Genomic DNA, 18,527 nt, shown 5'->3' with positions numbered 1-18,527 from the left:
CTGAAGCTACCTTCAGCAGGAGCCTGTACCAACTGTGGAGAAATGAGCTGTGGGGAGCTGCTGTCATGCAGGAGAGGGGTGGTGCTTGGGAACAAGAGCGAGGGATGCTCATGCCTGTGTGGGAGAGATGCTCGCCTGCTCTCTTCCAGGCTGTGATCTTGCTTTGCAGGCTGCAGTGTGCTCTGAAGACAGAGCTCTGTTCATTCCAAAATCACTTTCTGAGCAGGGGGAGGGTTTTGCTTGCTTGTACTGGTGTTGTCCTCTCACCTTAAACACTTAAGTGTTATTCAAGGTATGAAAACTGTTTCAAAAAGGAACATGTTATGAAGACTTTTCTTGCCTTAACTTGGATTAGAAAGTAGGTGAGCGAACGGTAGAGAAAGCAAAAGGGAAGAAAAACAGTGCTAAGCAAAATACAGGGTATGAGAGAGACGGGAGCGCTAGAGCAGGTTATAGACAGGTTTAATAGGGGACTGTCTCTATCCTGCAGGACCTGGAAGGTCCCCGCAACAGCCGGGACGTCTCTGCAAAACACTAAGCCACTTGCAGCCAGGGCTTGCTTCTGTTTTCTGACAGCTGTTTGCAACACTAGTTCTGTAGCTCCTTCCTGCTTCAGTAGTGGGTTGCCCTACACTAATACTCGTGTCCTTTTTGGGTTCTGTAGGTTGCAGATATCAAACGCGTCAACAACTTCATCCGGGAGCAGGACTTGTATGCACTGAAGTCCATCAAGATCCCCGTGAAGCCCCACGGGCTGTTAACGGAGAACGGCAGAGAGCTAAAGCCGCTCCCAACTGCGCCCTCCCAGACCGGCCTGACGGTTTTGGACTTGCCAGAGCCTGATGACGGTGTGAGCAGCTCTGCTGACGGCAGGCACCTGAGCGACTACTTCAGGGGGATTGACAAGAGCATTCAGGACGCAGTGCAGGCGGAGGTCCAGCTAAACACAGAGTACTGCATGGAAGCACTGGAGAGGCTGCCGCCCGAGTTGGGGAAGCAGGAGACCAGTAATGGTGCGGACTGTGGAATCCAGTGGTGGAACGCAGTTTTTATTATGCTCCTGATAGGAATTGTCCTGCCAGTATTTTATATCATCTATTTTAAAACACAAGGCCTGGTGGCCCATACCTCCAACACTATGCTAACCTCAGATATTTCAACTGATGGATTGGAAGGGAAATTACCACAAAGCTCGGTTGTAGAAAAAAAATCCTAAAGGGGAGCAGCAGCCAAACAGCCTGTCCTCCCAGCACTGAAGCCCGTACGTCAGTGACTGACTCTAGTGCATTCAGGGGCATAACAATACAGAGTATTTTTATTTTTTTAAGTGGCTGATGTTGTAATCCCAAACTTGACTGAAAGTGAGGTGAGGTGATTTTTACAGAAAAATAAGGATGCCTTGTTGCTTGTAAATATCATCAGGCAGGTGGCTTAACATTCATGAACTCTTGTTGAGGGCAAGTATTTTGTAGCAATTCACTCCTCTTGATTGCTTCAGGTATTTATGCCTTGTCTGAAGCAGATCCTTTGCTGCTGAGATGAAGAGTGCAGTATTAATGTGATGGGAAAGCTGGGGGCTGGTGGTGGTTTGAGAAAACGCTTCATGCTTAGAGTAGAAGCGGGGATTCTTCTTTTTCTCCAAACTGTCATTTTTATCTTTTTCAGACTGTGGCAGTTTTGGCATACTTAAGCCTAAAATGGCGATGACTTCTAGTGTGTCACACTAAGTGTGCCACGGCAGGAGGATGCTGGCAGCACCTCGCCTTTTCATCCTTTTGGGCAGGTGTTTAAGCTGTGTTTATTAGGGTGCTTCAAGCCCACCGCTGTGAAGGGTGAGCCCAGACCTCTTCCCCTCGATGCAGTTTTCAGAGACTTCTCTTGAAATCCAGTGTCTCTGCAGGCAGAGCTCAGTGCAGAATCGTGCTTTTGCCAGGGTGCTGCTTGTCCAGGGCCAATACATCAGTGCGACCACGGGTGGCCAGAGAGCACTGGAGGAGGAGGTGAGAGTAGGGTTCGGCCTGTGGTATGCGCCTCTGAAAGGCTCATTTGCTGGGGGGAGGTCTAGCTGGTGTTAAGGTTTTTTTAAAAGTAATAATAATCCATAATGGTGCATCTCAAACACTCGGTTCCAGTCATGGACTTGAGTTTCCTTGTTTGTTGTCTTCACCTGAGAGTGTTGCCAAATGGCGTTTAATTGCAAGGTCCAGGAAGGAAGCCCTGCGACCTGGGACCGTCACAGTGTGAATCCTTCCGAGGGTGGGGCTGGGAGGCTGCAGAGCGTTAAACGTTTTGGTGAGCTGCTGACGTTTGCGTAGGGAAGTCCAGTGATGCGTCAGTGGCTCGAGGTGTCCTGGGATGTCGGTCAGCCTGTGGCCTGTGTGGTTTGGGCTGAGTCAATCAATGCTACGTGCTAGAAGTGAGCAGAAGCTGAGGCCTGGGGGAGGGAGCTTTGCTGCAGAGAAGAATTTGCCTCTGAAATTTAATTCGGGGACTGCGGGCAGAGGTAATGGCTGTCCTAGAGCCACCTGCTAAGGCGTTTGGGAGCGTGGTGGTGTGAAACTCGGCCAGGGATGGGGTGAGGCCCAATGGCAACGGCAGCCAGCTGAGAGCGGCATGCCATTGTGGTGAGGGCCCCGGCCCGTTCCTGGGCTCTTGGGGCTCTGCTGCCGCTCAGCCGGCAGCTGCCATCCGCCCCAGGCCGAGGGTAGAGCGCGTGGGCAGGTGGCTGAAGCCATCGCTTGCTTGCACTGCAGTGGCCCTTCTGCCCCACACACTGGCGTCCCCGCTGCCTACAGAAAGCACAGGGCCCTGCCCCACGCAGCCGGCCTGCCCCACCAGCGGAGCCGCAGCCTGGCCAGAGCCGCCTTTTGCGAGGCCAGGGCAGTGCTGCCTCGGGATTTGGGAGGGGCTGGTTTGGTTTCTGGGGGGTCTTGTTGCTTGTGGCTTTGTGAGCGAAGGTGGTGCAGGGCGAGAGCTGTGGCACAAGCTCCTGTTGTACAGCTGCGCCCACCTCCTGGCCTGAGGACGAGCACCCGCATGGGACAGGGAAAAAGGGACTGAGGTGTCTCCAGGGATGTGAGGCACAGCTGGCCAAGCAGGCAGAGCCAGAGCCAGGCGATGGTGTAATGACACCCTGTGTTTTCTGCACCCATCAAAAATAGTACTCAGGAAAGCCTGGGGGAACCTAATTTTGTAAACGAGGTCTCTAAAGTATCTTGTACTGAACAAAAATTTCTATTTTTCTTCTATGAAGGAAATGTATCTTTGTTTGGGGGTGTGGGGGGGCATTATTACATTTTTAAAGAAAGCAAAATTAAATAAAAGCACTAGGAGCACCACCTACCCCCGGCTTGTGCTTTTTTGTTACCACAGGGAGACTCCGCTGTCGCGCAGCTGAGCGCTTCCCCTGGAAAGCCGAGCGCCTTGCCGCACGCCCACCCGACACCAGACGGAGCAGAAGCTGGGAACACCTTTCTCTGCAGGGACTTTTCTCAGGTGAAAGATGTTTCGGCGCCCCACAGTACGCGTGGGGGCAGCGCCGGTTCCGTGTGGCCGGTTTCAAAGTGCAGAGCTGTGGCCTCTGAGGCAGAGTGGCACTGGGAGCGGGGCCCTGCCGCTGGGCCCTCAGCCACCACACCGCGTCCCTGCACTCACCCTGCTGCCTGGCCTGCTGCAGTGTGGCAGCAAAGGCAGTGGAGAGGGGCAGGAAGAGAAGGTCTGGCCTTCAGTTGACCCGCTGGATTTACCCGGGGCGTTCTGCAGATGTCTGTAAGTGTTCTGTAATAAGGTTCTTACAGAGCGTTGGTTCGTAACGGGAACGGAGCCAGTGTATGTAGCCCCCAAAATCCGTGTTGATTAGAAGAACCGTAAAGCTGGTACTTCACAAGGGAACTCAACGAGTGTTTCAGGTACCTGGCGAGGGGGCAAAAGAAGGGCGAACACAACAGGAACACGGGCCGTGCAAATACGAGAGAGGCTGGAGTACACAGTAAAAGCCAGTATCTTTACTTTAGTGAATGCAGGATACAAATATTTTACAACAACCTCTAGCATTTTCTTAACCATTTGATAAAAAGTTCACTAGAATATTTATTGTATATTGAAGAAAAAACAACACATTCAGGGAAAAAAATTGAGATTAACTTATTTTTTTCTTAAAAGATTCGTCTCAAGGATGGCAACAAAGTCCAGCTTGTGCCGCCAAACGGCTTATCATCATTAAACCGTGAACAGCTTCTTTGTGAACTGTTGACTACAAACATTTACCAAATACATAAATCTCTTTTAAAAAAGCCATTTTAAATATAGCAAAGCAGTGTTCTCTTGCACAGCAAAGTGAAGAAAGTTTCTACTAAGATTTAAATGTTTACATTTGTTAAGTCTTTCTTTCACATTCTAATTTAACTTCTTCCCATGATCAATTGTTAGGAGTTATTTTGTTCCTTATTTACTATGTATTTCTTGTGCGCACAGTAATTCGCAAGTTTCTGATGCATTAGTGTCCTTTAAGTGAAAGGAAAGGCTAAAGCATTTGTCTCTGACGAATCCCTGATAACGTGTATTTTTAAATACTATAGTGAGAGCTCGAAGATGGAGAGGTGATTTGTCACAACAGAGATAAAAATCTTAAATCATTCAGACCTGAATGGGTTCAGACTAGGATTGGATCCACTTGCAACTTCATTCAGTATTGTTAATTTAAAAAAGTATTTTTTTACCTGTTGAAATACCTGTGCTATGTCATTATTTCATTTTTACAAAACATTTTTACAATTCCTAAAAAAGTATGTTCCAAAGTTAGGTGCTTGTTATTAAAAATCAGGATTCCCATTTATTCAACGGCATGAGTCTGGCCCCGATGCCGCAGGGCTGTGGAAAGGCTTGTTCTGCCGAGTCCGTTGGAGGGTCTGGGGCAACGTGAACAGTCCCGTGAGCAGTTCTTAAGAACCCATCATTTATTTGTTGGTTGGTTTTTTTTAGCTCATTGGTGCAATTTCAATACAAACTCTAACCCTTATGTAGCTTTTTTCTTTAAGAAAACAGTAATAGTACTGTTTAAAAACCTGCATAGAAATAAAGACTATTGAGATACAGTCAGCAAAGCCATCTTATAAGGCACACAAGAAAATAGACAGTAAATGTGAATGCAGAACTCCCACTCAGATGTACAGCAAAGTTCATATATGTGCATAAATAATGAAAAAATCACATAGCTTTTCAGAGCATGAACAGGTTCTCTGAGGTGGTAAGTGAACTCAGTCACTGCGGGAATAGTCGCCCTTCCCTCTGCGCGGCTGTGACCCAGGAACTGCCCCCAGGAGATGGAGGGCGAGCGCCGGAGGTGAGGGCGAGGCGGGAACGGGACCTGTGTGTCTTGGAAAGTCACGGTGCCGGCAGGTGAGGGGGCTGGGCTGGCGGTACGGACCGAAGTGTGCTCTTCAGTCGCACAGCGCAGCAAGGGGCTGAGGAGAGGGCCATCCCCCCTTGGCTTTCCAATTCTCACACTTCTTGGTTACAATATCAAGTGATAGTTATTTTTAATTTTTTTTTAATTTAAAGCCCAAGCAAAAATTTAATAAATACCAGGGATAACTTTAAAGGACTTTGGATAATAGAAGAGCAGTGTAGTTTCTTCCCCCAGAACTAGAGCCAGCAGTCAGCTGTAGTCATCTCTGTTAATTTAGTCCCCAGCACAAACAGCCAGTGTGTGGGGCGAGCAGAGGGCAGGGCAAGGGCCTGGAGCTTGATCAGGCCGGAGCGCTCCCCCTGCGCCACCGGCCACCGTGCCGGGCTGGCCTGAGCCGGCTCAGCGTCTGGCTCTGACACTGCTGCTCACACCCGCCTTCTGCCCCACCACCGGGCTGGCGGGGGCGCTGGTGCTGCCCCACTGCCTTCCTCCTCCTCCTCCTCCTCGCTGGGACACAGCCAGACTGCACAAGGGACATCACCCACCCAACCGTGTCCACAACCAAACCGTCCCCCAGCCTGCTCGGGCAGCACAAGGGGCTCCGTGTTCCTCGCTGCCTGTGATGGAAGCGGCAAACGCGTGGCCGAGGCTCAGGCTTTTATCCCAAACCACTTACCAACTTAAAAAACCTCCCGTGCTCATCTGATATGTGTTGGTTCCCTATCATGAGAAATTAGGTCAAGTTTTTCCACTTTTTTTTTTTTTTTTCCTCCTCAGAAGAGGCAGCTTTAAAATGATGCCTTTAAAATGTGTTGTAACAGATTTTTTATATTTATGCAGGATGAACTTAACACCGGATTTTTTTTTTTTGCCACTTTGCTATTTATATACATATATATAAAATGTATAATGAAGCTTAACCATACAGCACAGAGATTACAATTTAACGGCACACATTCACCACCAGTGAGGGGGACGACCCCTTTATACACCCTCTGAAAAATCTGGATAATAATATTAATAATAATTAAAATCCAAAGAAAGTACAGTATATTTAACAAAATAGTAAATATTAAACAGTGAATACTCTACTTAATAAGGACCTCGCCTTTTTTCAAGTTGGCGTCAATCCACAAAAATATACTTTTTAATCTGGTGAACGTACAATACATAGGTACTTACACCAAAGGTGATAATATATTTAGGATGCTATATACACAAAGAGTTTGGCTCAAATTTAAATTTACATATAAGTGTTCATGGCTTATTTTTCCCCCAAGGTTCCGCCTGCAAGTTTTTCCTTTTCATCTTTGAAAGCAAAAACTAGAAAGTCAAAATAAGATAAAACTATACTCTACAAAAAAGCTACAACATACAGCTTTGGCTTATATAAATAATTCATAGCAGAATGTGTTCAAAAGTACTGTATATAACTTTATATATAGTCTTCAATTCATTAGGGTATTGTTTTCTTTAATATAAAATATACATGAGCTAAAATCCGTTTCTATATTTTTCAAAGGTATGAACGTAAAAACAAATTTGTCAAACATATTCCAATTATAACTTAATATATTAATTTTATTTTGTTAACGTTCTATTTTCTAGGCTAATATTTTCTGAATATTTCATGCGAGTTCTCTATGTCTCTCTTTCACTCATTAAAAAAATCACTTCTTTGACCCAATACACTATTTTTTTTTTTTGCACGTGCAAAACAGGGTTTTTGTTTTTGTGGTTTTTTATTTTATTTATTTCTTATAGCATCAGCCCTTCTCCATGCACCCTCTGCAATAGAGACCCATGCCAGGTTGGGTAATATAAAGGTCATTTTATGTACAGTATTGCTTTCTTCTTCCTGCTTTTCTACTGCTCTGCTGCTACAAAGCATTATTTCTTAACTACAAGTAACCATACAGCTTGAATAAAACACACAGGGACATTACTACAGGCGAGCCCTCTTGGTTTCTGCAATCTAGTGTGGTAGGATTATAATGCGGGTACAACGTTTCTTTGCAAAACAGGTTATATTATTAAAACAACAAGTCCAGGTAAGTGCCAGACTAGATCAATACCTATAGGATTGTTCTGTTACGTTTTACCATGGGACATCTGCAGCTATACAAGAAGTTTGTCATAAGTGCCTGATGATTTTGTGTATGCTACACACACTAGCACATATATATGCATGTGAAGATATATATATGCACGTATGTATATACATATAAATATACTTATGTCCTTATTTATAAATTTAGATATGTCAGGACAGTTCATTTTGAGAACACAAAACTGGAGAGGCAACACTGCAAGTTTATGTCACCCACGTGTCCATCCTCATTCGTTTTACCGACGGACTCTCTCTATCTTCTGCATTCGGCGGCCTTCCCAGCACGACAGGTGAATGGAAATCGCTCCGCGGGTCCTCCCGGTCGCTGCCATCATAGGAGCTGCTGGAGCTGCTGAGGCTGTCAACAGGAGAGCGACCCATCTCCTGCCGCGACTGCTGCTGCTGCTGCTGCTGCTGCTGCTGCTGCTGCGGTGGCTGTGGCTGCGGCTGTGGCTGCTGCTGCGGGAACCCAGAGGGAGTTACACGGTCCCGGGGAGGTGAAATTGGTTCAGATTTTATGTTGATGTTTTGGTTGGTATTAATGGATAAATTTGAACCCTGAGATAGCTGGCTGCCAGTACTGGGAAAAAGAAAACCAAAAGGCAGAAATAAGAAAACACACAAAAGGAAAAGCAAGTGACAATTCACATTTTTGTGGTCTCGTGGTTTGACACCCTCAAAATGAGTATGTAAATAAATGCAGCTTACTGAGGTGAAGAAACAAAGTTGAAAAAAGCATTAATTAAAAGGCCTGAACTGCATTTAGACGTTAAGAACAAACAGAAACGTTTCCCATTCCCAAACATTTCAGGTGCCTCCTCTGTAAGCAGCTGGGCAGGCAGGGACACCGCTTGCGCACTGAACCGACAGAAGGGACGCACAACGCTAAACACAAACGCTTCCGCAACCGAGGAGCCAACCTGAAAGGCAACGCGCTGTCTCCGGCACACAGAAATTAAAATGGTCCCGTGCTAAACGTTCCCTGGTGCCGACCGCACAGCCTGAAGCGGCAGAAGCTCCCGCGCGGTGCAGCACTGCAGCGCTGCCGGCTGTACTTACACGAGAGAGCTGAGGGCTGCTGGGCCGAGATGGTGCTGTTGCCAGGCGGATACCTGCCCCAAGGACAGCATGCCGGGGGAGTTAAATCCCTGCAAGGCAGACAGGTCTGCACTAGTCAAGGAGTAATCTAAGAGGGAAAAACAAGTAAGCGAGAAAGCAGTTTATAGATTTGTATGTATGTATAAACACATGAAGATGTATGTGATACATGTGCACACACACGCAAATGTAAAGGCCTTCTGCCCAAAACCAGTAAGGGCAAGTGACCCAAAGGAGTCCAGATGAAACTATGAAGCCTGGGTGCAGTCCTCCTAACTTCACAAGGAGCGTAACAGGACTTAAGCCCCCAAATGATTAACTTTCTTTCTTGTTTGGCACTTTCTGCTCTCAATTCCTACACGGTGCCATCTCGTATAGCTTCCTCTAAACCCATTTATGCATTGTGCAAACCCACTGATGCATTTGTGTGTGTGTGTATATATAATTTATATATATATATATATATATATATATATATATATATATAAATAAAAATAATACATGCATCTTACAGTAAGACAAGTATTTGCAAAGATTTTTGTCTGTATGGAAATTCCAAAATGAAAGAAAAAGGGAAGAATGCACGCAAGTCACTGGAAGGGACTGGTGTTTCTCGCACAGAGTTTATGCCGCTGTCCTGGCTCTGGTTCAGTCCCCGCGTGGGAGCAGCGGTCGGTGGGACAAGGCGCAGGTACCACCTTGCTGGCTCACGGTACGAGGCAGCTCACAGCCCCACAGCCTCTGTGGGGAGCCAGCCCGTGGGGCAGGGGCTGCCTACGGCACCGTGCAAGCCAAGTCACTGCAGCTGGCAGCCTCAGGGACCCCTCTGTCCACTCGTTTGTGCAGTCCTACTGTCACGCTCCGCATTTTCCCTCTCCCCACAACAGTTTCACTCCTTATTTTGTATCTGATTAAAAAATGTCATCTCTGTATCAAATAAACAAAAGAAACCTCTTTGTTTAAGGCAAAAAGTATAATTATTTAGAAATACAACTTACATGGATAATGGAAGACACAATATATTCCTAATCAACAGTCAGTGACTGGCTGTTATTTGGCTCTGCTATAAAGCTTAGGCAGTTCTCACTTCATTCACAGAGGTGAAGTTATTTTCACTTTATCATTATCACTCATGCTTCTCTTTCACGTTTTAAAACAAAGCCACAGACACTTCTCTGCTTTTGATTATTCTGTAGTACAGCTTGCTTAAAATAATTTCTAGTCTCTTGAGAATGCAACATAATGCTAGCAGCCAAACTCATCCCATACTGCCAGCAGGTGAACCAAAAACTGCTTAAGAGGGTTTGTGTTTGGTTGGGTTTTGATCTTCTCCCTTTGGGGAGGGGTGTGTGTGGTGGGGGGGTGTGTGTTCAGCGGGGTTTTTTTAGCATTGTCCTAAAATGACACCACCGTTATGATTTATCACTCTTGAGATCAAACTTTCTTGAACAATTTCCCCATTCCCATCCACCAGCTTGTTTGCTGTGGATCACTCCCAGGCTTCCCTTTCAACAGCCTGCAAAGTCAGGAGAGCCGGTGCCAGCAGCAGCCAGCCCCCCCGCACCGCTGCCAGAGCCTTCCCGAAGGGCTGGGGAACCCCAGCTCACCCAGCAGGTGAAGCTACTTAAGCTGCCCTTGGCGTTCTCTTTCATTCCTTCTCCGCTGACACTGACTGGAACTCTAAAATACCCTCACAAGTATTCCTGAACAGATTCCGAAAGATTTCTCCTAAGCTGATGGATCCAAAGCCCTTTTTACAAGACTAAAACAACCCCAAAAACATACAGCCCTCCCCTGACCCGGCCACCGCTCCGCCTTCAAAGCAGCCAGACGCAGGGCAGCCTGCAAGTGCGGTACATGTAAACGCACGCGATGGACGTGCTGTTGTGCCAAGGGGATCTCTGGAAGAGCTGACCTGAAGAAAACGCTTACAGGAGTGCAGTTTCCATGTATTTTTTTCTTTGCAATTACAGCTTTTATGATAACGGACAATTAACTTCTTTAGACAGAACACGCCTGATGCCAGGGGGTTGAGGAGATACTTTTCCAAAGAACGCACGTGCCACCACACCATTAGCTGCATTATCGTCCCCCTAAATAATCCCATACCGCTGGCAGTAAAAGCAGGACACCGATTTCTGTACGTGAGTGACCGGATGCGAGATGGAAAAGCCGTACGGACGGAAGAGCAGCTTCCACACGATGGAAGCCGTTACTGCCGGGACCCTGGCAAGGGGGTACCTTTGAAGTTTGCGCCTTTGCAAAATAACTGACCTAAAGCCAGCAATAAAATTTATGGCTACATACGCTCTGCTGAAATGCAAGTTAATATTTAACTGATCTCTTGTGGGGTTTTTTTTCAGTATTTTATAAAAATGCCTAGCCTGTTTTAGAACAAGTAACTGTTTGTTCTGGCCCTTCCTCCAGTAATCTGCAGAAAGAATACTTCTCCAGCAAAACAACCTAGATAATAACATATTTCTGCAAAACCGGTAGCCAACATTTTAATTAAGGATCTAAAAGCTGAATCTATCCCCTCTAGCCCTGAAAAACAACCCTATCAATCCAGAAAAGCAATTTAGGTATCTAAATTTTATCTTAGTCCTTGAACTGCACAACTGAAATTGCTACGTAAGTGGTGACTACCCTGAGAATACCCAGATGACAATTGGCTTCAACGTCAAATTTCTTTTTGCAAATCCCCTGAAAGGCTCAATCTAATAGAAACAATTTTAAAGTGTCTGAAAAACATTAAAGGCTAAAAGCTTTTCACAAGTTACTGCATTATCACAAGGAAATAGGCTGGTTTTTAAAATAATATCGCAATGATAACAGCACTTGTCCATTGCATAGGACACCAGTTTCAACTGTCTTTGCTGCTTCCTGAGATTTGAGTTGCAGCCACTCATCTTTTTGATGTTTTAAGCTTGTTTTAGCCGTCAGCTTGGAGGTTATTTTCTGGATTGAGGGACACAGGCAACACTGCTTCCTGAAACGTCAGACTGCGTGAAAGGCTGAAGGGATTTGTTAGGTGACAGGTAAAACACAACGTTGAGTCCTCTGAGCAGGGCCCAGAACTATCTGTAACAGCCATTACATGCAATATATAAACCATCTTTGTGGCAGGTATCAAACCAAGATCCCTGTGCCCAGAAAATTCATATTTAAACTTATAATCCAAGTCACCAAGCTCAATTCTTCACTCCACTCGCGTTCCTGTTACTGCAACCCCATCTTCTCCCTCATTCATTTCTTTAGACTTTAACCCCCCTCAGGGCAGCGATTATTTGCATAAGTGTTCAGCAATTTAGTTGGGCGCTACCACAGTATAAATATTTACTGTTGCTGATGACTAAATTGTCCCTCCCGAAATGCGAACCCCGCGCCTGCCGTACTGCCCGGGGCAGCGCCTCCCAGGCAAGCCAATGCAGAACGCGGCTGAGGGGCAGTAAAGGGCAGCTGAGCAGCACATTAATACAAAAAGATACAAATACAAAAAGAGGTGAGTTTTCTGGCTAGAAGACGGCTACAAGTCTAAATTAAAAACTGTAGTGAAGACTTTCAAAGCTAAAAAAAGTGAAGAAATGTATAAAAGCCCATCTTTTTTTTTGGGGGGGGGGAAATTATGACAGATGGATGGCTGCTCTGTCTGTTCCATCTGCCAACATTACAGACACCTGATGGTGTCCTGCCCTGCAGAAAATGAAGATTACAAAACCTCTGTATCACTCCGTTTTGGCCATTTTCTACAAACCTTGAAGGTTTTTTATTTGTCCTGACCTTTGCACAACAGCAAGAACATTAGGTCACTGACAAGAGACCAGCGCAGCGTTTTTGACCCTTTCTTTAACACGTTATCACAGAGATGCCACCAGCATCGCTGACGGGCTCAGCTTCGGGCAGCAGCAGCAGATGCAGCTTGAGGCCGGCTGAAACGCGCGCTGACACTGCTCCTGATCCCATCTTAGAGAAGCCACCCCTGCAGCATGCCTGTGTATCCACCCCCGCCACCAAAACCTTGCCACCTTACCCCAACACAATGGCTCCTTAAGGAAAAGCATTTTATCCCCCCCCCCCCCCCCCCCAGTATGCCCTCCACTGCCTTGCAGGGTCTTGAGCATCCTGTGCCTGCCAGCGACCCGCGGAAGACTGTACAGGCTGAGGGAAGAGACGCTCCTGGGGAACCTCCTCTACTGGAAGGAGGCACGGGTCTTCCTAAGCGCCACAGAAAGGAGAGCACACTGCCCCAGGCCCTCCTGCCTGGCCAGGGCTGACCAGCTACACACGGAAGCTCAGTAGTGTAGCTCCGTTCCCCAGAGCGATCATTGCAGAAGAGATCAACAAGATACATGGGTTTTTTAAAGGATCTGAAAGCCTAAGAATAAGACTTGAACATTGCCAGCAGTGGTCCCCAATTCAGAAATTCCTGTTTTAACAAATTACAGCACTTATGTTTCAACGTTTTAACTGGACTTCATCTAAAAAGAACAGCAAACTGGGGAATTACTACCATTGTTTCCCTTTTCAGTTTTAACTAATCGCTATTTCATCTGACTTACAAAATTTATTGACACTTATCTGCCATGTAGTTTCTCTGCAGGTGCATTTGAAAATTAAACTATGCATCACAGATCAATGGTAATCAAGCTGACGCCATCAAGGCGGCAGCCTTTCGATGAAATGATTACAAAAATTCCTTCACTGATTACATACGGGGTCTGCAACAAATGAAGAACCTTGAGATTGAAGTCAAAATTATCCCTATTGTTAGGGAGATAAAAGTAGGAGGCACCACATCATGAACTACTTTCCAAACCAGCAACTTAATTATCGCTTATAATACCAAATTCCTCGCATCATACCCATCTTGGACAAGATAACAGTCGTAAGGTCCTTCAGGTAACAGACTCACAGTGGCGGAACGCTGGCAGCGCCTTCCTTGGAGTCCCCACCTCACTCTCGAGGAAGCTACTGACGGGAAGCCCTACCTGCGCTTTTCCGTACATCGGAAGTGCCAGCAGGATCCAATTCCCTCCTGCCGCTGGAGCTGAGCAGGGCGGATCGAAAGGGACAGCATGCTCTGGAGTACCAACTATGGCTTAAATGTGAGGCGTGCCAGTTCTCAGACGGAGAGCTTGAACACTGCTGCTGTAAGCGATGCCTTTCTCTGTGCCTCTGCATTCTGCTGTGTGCAACCTGACTGACTGAAAGCTTCTCCCTGATGTAAGTCTCAACATTTACACATTTTACAAGTCAAAGGCTCATTTTTGATGAATAAGAGCCTTCATTTGAACTGAATAGGAAAATAAAGTGAAGTGTCACAGAAATGCTAATTTTCTGGGCTTACGAATCACAAAAGCCTTGTACACCTGACAAATCAAGCCACTTATTAAAAACAACGCTTACCAGTGTTGTAGGCAGTAGGCATGGCCGAATACACCAGTCCCTGCGGAGGCAAGCTTGGAGTTGTCACAGACACCACAGGGGTAGCAAGAGGCTGTGTAGACTGAGAACTACTTATCCTTTGGGTATTCTAAAATGATTAAAAATAACATGTCTTGTTATATCAGTTAAAATAATGAAAAAAAAAAATAATCAAGCGCTAATATTAAAATAGCATTCAATTAACATGTGTTTCTTTGCTTTAGTTACGAATACATTCTTTTTGTCAGGATAGATTTTCTAAACAAGCCAAAACATTTCAAGACAACCAAAATGATCCTGGCAAACTGAAATGAAAAATAAAATTAAGACTCACTGATCCACTTCCTGTGCATGCAGATTTCAACGGGGTTAGAATCGTAGGACATAAAAATAAATGCAGTTTCTTAGGGATATACACTACAATTCTCAGAAGTTCTTAAGTGATTTAAGAGTTTTTAGCCTTAATTTTTAAAGGGGTTTTAGTGCAGATGGTGAGGTGCAGTTCCACCAGAAAAGAGTCTCCCACTTCCCTGTTGTTCATCCAATTTTCAAAATTTTAGCTGCCAGTTTTGACACTGTGCTGACTACACCTGTCCTGAAAGGAACACAGAGATCTTCTAAATTTGTGTTGATAAGACTTCAGTGATAAAATAATCTTGCTGTTCCCATGGTTCCTGAGAAACCGAGAGAGTACTTGTTATAATGCAGATACGTTTCAAAGCAAATGACATTTGAGCTCACACAGAGCAACTGTGCTTTTTTACAAGAAAAATTGCTAAACTAGATTGTCTCAGATTATCTGACTGTAGGCACAATGTGGCTTTTTAAGCAACAGTCTTTCTTTCCCATACACCAGGATGAACATCTGTAGCAAACCTATCACTCACATTAAGCACTTTACCCAAATTTGATGTTTGGAAAACCTTGTATTAAATGCCGTGGTGAGTACCACCAGACAGCAAAGCTGCTCTGTCACAGAATGTACTGCTCTTCATGGAGGCAACTGAAATCTTTCTTCAAAATATGTAGTTCAACGCCATTTAGCCATGCCAGATACTGTCAAGAACAGGAAACGCCACATTTTTCATTTTTAAACAACAGATACTTAGTTTTACCTATAGAAGTCTCAAAAATTCCAGAGGTGTAGAACACTCTACACCCTGCATTTCTACATTCCTACAGAACCATTCTGATTAAGGGAGCTGGATTTCAAACTGCTGAAAATAGGTTTTTAAAGCAAGCCTCTCTCTCTCTCTGAAAAAAAAAAATATATATTTGCTACAAAAGTAGCAGGTTTTCATCTCTTTGGTAGAGTTCCATTTCCTAGCTTTAAAAGACTGACGCTACTACCACTTTTTCCGTATTTTGGACAGGTATATAAGTATTTCAGTATCTGCAGCACTTAATTCTTTTTCTCCACTCTGATCTTGAGAGAGCGAGCACTATTAAAAATGCATGATTCCCTTTATAATAATGGGACGAGCAGGTACAGAAACAGGCCTGTAATCAATCTTAAGCTTAAACCTGTGAAGATGAATTGAAGGTTATCAATCTTTGGCTTCTATCTTTCCAATTTAAAGAAAGAAGTATACCACAGCTACCATAATAAAATTAACGACAACCTTCCACAGGCTACCAGCTTCTGATCCCTCTTTTGTCTGGCTGCTGTCGAAAGCCCACCTTTCAGCTTTGCAGGAATTTGGAGGCTCTTTGGCAGATCAAGTCACAGAGAAAGTCCCACCGATTTTCTGTGTAATTTATCCCTTTAAATCACTTACGTACCTCTGAAAATCTCTGCTAGACCAAGTTTATCTGGCATAAAGATATGTTATTAGAGCAGATTTTTGTGTCTGTCAGGAATTGACCTTTTTCCAAAGCTTTCTTGGATGGCAGCCTATAAAGTTGGGATTACGGTATAATGGAAAAGTTAAGAGGAGTATACTGGGAAACAATCCAGACCAAAGGATTTCCCCATGGGATTTTTATCCCTTTTTTTTTTTTTTAAGTAACTAATAAAGGTGGTTTTCTGAGGTCATTTATTTCCGAATATAATTCCCAAACACTCGGCCACACAGTCAGTAAGAAATATTTAGACGTGTCCAATATTCATTGTACGTGGAGATTCAGCCAAAGATTCATGACAAATTTCAGAACTTTTTTTTTTTTAAAAATACTGGTGCTAATGATAGCAGTAACAGGAATTATTCAGCATCTGTATTTCACGCTATGCTACTGTTCGTATCTTTTTTCCCCTATTCAGTCCTCAGCTCCAACCGTGCGGAATCAGCGTTCGCAGCCCTCGCCTGGAGCTGCTAGCTGCCGCTGGAATCAGCACAGCGAGCGACGGAACACTGCAGGTGTACCTGCTTCGCCGCGTTCGAGGAAGCCACCGCTGCGTCTGTGTGCGCTCCCTGCCCTGCCAGGCCGGGCCCCACCGCCACTAGATGTCCCACCTCCACACGGGACCCATCACCGCGGCGGCCGGCACTGCCATCTCTAGCAGGTACGGCCACCTTCATTCAAGGGCTTTAGCATTAATCCCGGTTGCAATGATATTTAAGTGTTTTTACGCTGAATTAGTGCTTTATTTCTTGCACTGGAAACCAGACACTTCTCTATTAAGGTTGAGAAGAGCATGCATGACAGCTGTTCAGCTGCTCAACTAGCAAGTCATTCCAATAAACCTTCAAAACTTCACTACTGACTTCCAGAAATCACTTCCCCTTACTTCCGTAAATCTATTGCTCACGTTTAAAGTAAAAAACAACCCACAGCATGCATTCAACAACAGATTTATCTACATCACTATATTTTCCATGCTTTCATGCAATTAGAGCCTCATATTAGCAACAGGTCCATGTTCAAAACTGAATCAAGGTATGTAAATAAGCAGACTTCTTTGTGTATGTTTACGGTTGTGCTCTGATGCTGCATCTTCTGCATGGTTTGTGCTACAGCAGCTAAGCAATTTGCAAATTGCTCTAAAAATAAGTTACGAATTATTTTAGCCTTACGTTAATTTTCCAGACAGAATGCCAAACGTTAAAACCTTTTGGAAAAAATAGGGAAGACACGAATCCCAAGAGCTTCCTTTCAAAAGCAGAGTATCTTTCCACTGGAAAAAGGTAGAAATATTCATTTGCAATTCTCTATTCCTTTTGGTAAACAGGGAACACCCCTGTGGTTTGATAATCTCACACAGGATGAAATAATTCTAGACTCCAAAAAGGTGACCTCACCAGCAATGATGTAATCTCTTTGAAAATAAGAGAAGTAATACAGGGCTTGTATTACAATCTGAAGAACTTCATGAGTGAAGCCACTTTCTAAAAATATTCCAATAATTTAGAACATAAGTGGTTATTTCTATTTTACATAAAAGCAGTAAATATCCTATACACATGGACAGTTACTCTGTAAGGCTCTTTTCCAATGTTCCCTCCAAGAAAAACAGAAATATTTTCAGGAAAAAAACCCAGAAGTTTACAAATGGAAAGCACTAGACTTTGGATGTGTTTTAAACTTGAATTGGTTGGGTTTTGAGTTTGATAAAACAAATGTATTTTTGTCTGCTACCAAGGGAACACTGGAATTATTTAAAATATGTAATGAAACTACAGTTAAAAAGCTGTAGTAAAAGACATTTTCAGCATCTTGCACTCTCTCATCAAACAGTAGCCCAAACTCACCAACTCCAATTCATCCTCCTCCGACTGTACTCAGCAAACAAGAGGGATAACACAGTTACTAAAAATAGCATTGCTTTCAAAAATGAAAGAGAAAGTCATGTTTGTGATCAGGATTTCTATTTATTTTAATTAATAATGTGAATTTGCCACCTGATTCTGTAAATAATACTACTAGGAAGTAAAATACTTTATGTAATTCTGGTCAATTAAAAAATACCATACTGAAAGCACACACACTTTGGCAAAATTAGTGCAGGAAGAGCTCTGAAAAAACAAGGACACTGCTACACACTGATGACACACGTAGATATGGAGCACAGCAGTTTCTGGCTGGACCAATCCAGTAAACATCCAGCTCTGTAAAAAACGTATTTTTTTTTCACATACATTTTTCACATACAAAAATATATCATGAAAATGATACTTTTTCACATACAACCATCCTACCATACCAGCATTTCTATGCCAAAAATCTCTTTCCAATTTTCTCAAAAAGATAGACAAAACCTAAACTGAGTATTTAATTGGGTTTTTAACACCACAATAGTAAATAGCTACTGTACACTACTAACATTAGAACCGCTGCGTTGAGATCCTCTTGTATCTATTTCCAATTAATTTAAAAGTTTAACTTTCACTTTAACCATAAACCAGTGTATTTCCTACTACACTTCACTAGTCTTAGAAAAACCTGAAACTTCAAGAATCATCCCTCTAAGGATAATTACAGCTTTTGTTGCTCGGACTAATTTCGTATTATTCACCATGAATACCAGTAACGAATGTAAGCACTTGTGGC

At 44.2% G+C, this 18,527-nt stretch overlaps 2 protein-coding genes across 15 annotated transcripts in view; one reads left to right on the top strand and one right to left on the bottom strand.

Annotated features, from left to right (window-relative positions):
• Window positions 1-5,544, top strand: part of LYSMD4 (LysM domain containing 4) — a 31,102-nt gene extending 25,558 nt beyond the window's left edge. For 2 of the 4 annotated variants that reach the window (XM_080397253.1, XM_080397254.1), the window contains exons 3-4: window positions 665-1,013; window positions 3,373-5,544. In XM_080397253.1, the coding sequence (XP_080253379.1) occupies window positions 665-1,013; window positions 3,373-3,584 (561 nt within the window). In that variant the 3' untranslated portion in view covers window positions 3,585-5,544. Of the gene's footprint in view, window positions 1-664; window positions 3,343-3,372 lie in introns of those variants that run through there. The other 2 variants (XR_013929728.1, XM_080397255.1) reach the window with 2 other exon arrangements.
• Window positions 3,983-18,527, bottom strand: part of MEF2A (myocyte enhancer factor 2A) — a 93,152-nt gene continuing 78,607 nt past the window's right edge. For 8 of the 11 annotated variants that reach the window (XM_080397222.1, XM_080397224.1, XM_080397229.1 and 5 more), the window contains 4 exons: window positions 17,729-17,752; window positions 14,022-14,148; window positions 8,577-8,703; window positions 3,983-8,097 (listed from right to left, as the gene is read on the bottom strand). In XM_080397222.1, the coding sequence (XP_080253348.1) occupies window positions 7,722-8,097; window positions 8,577-8,703; window positions 14,022-14,148; window positions 17,729-17,752 (654 nt within the window). In that variant the 3' untranslated portion in view covers window positions 3,983-7,721. The remainder of the gene's footprint in view (window positions 8,098-8,576; window positions 8,704-14,021; window positions 14,149-17,728; window positions 17,753-18,527) is intronic. The other 3 variants (XM_080397231.1, XM_080397232.1, XM_080397223.1) reach the window with 1 other exon arrangement.

The sequence above is a fragment of the Falco punctatus genome (assembly GCF_963210335.1).
Source record: "Falco punctatus genome assembly, chromosome: 7".
Taxonomy (NCBI): Eukaryota; Metazoa; Chordata; class Aves; order Falconiformes; family Falconidae; genus Falco; species Falco punctatus.
This window is presented reverse-complemented; position numbering and strand designations above follow the sequence as displayed.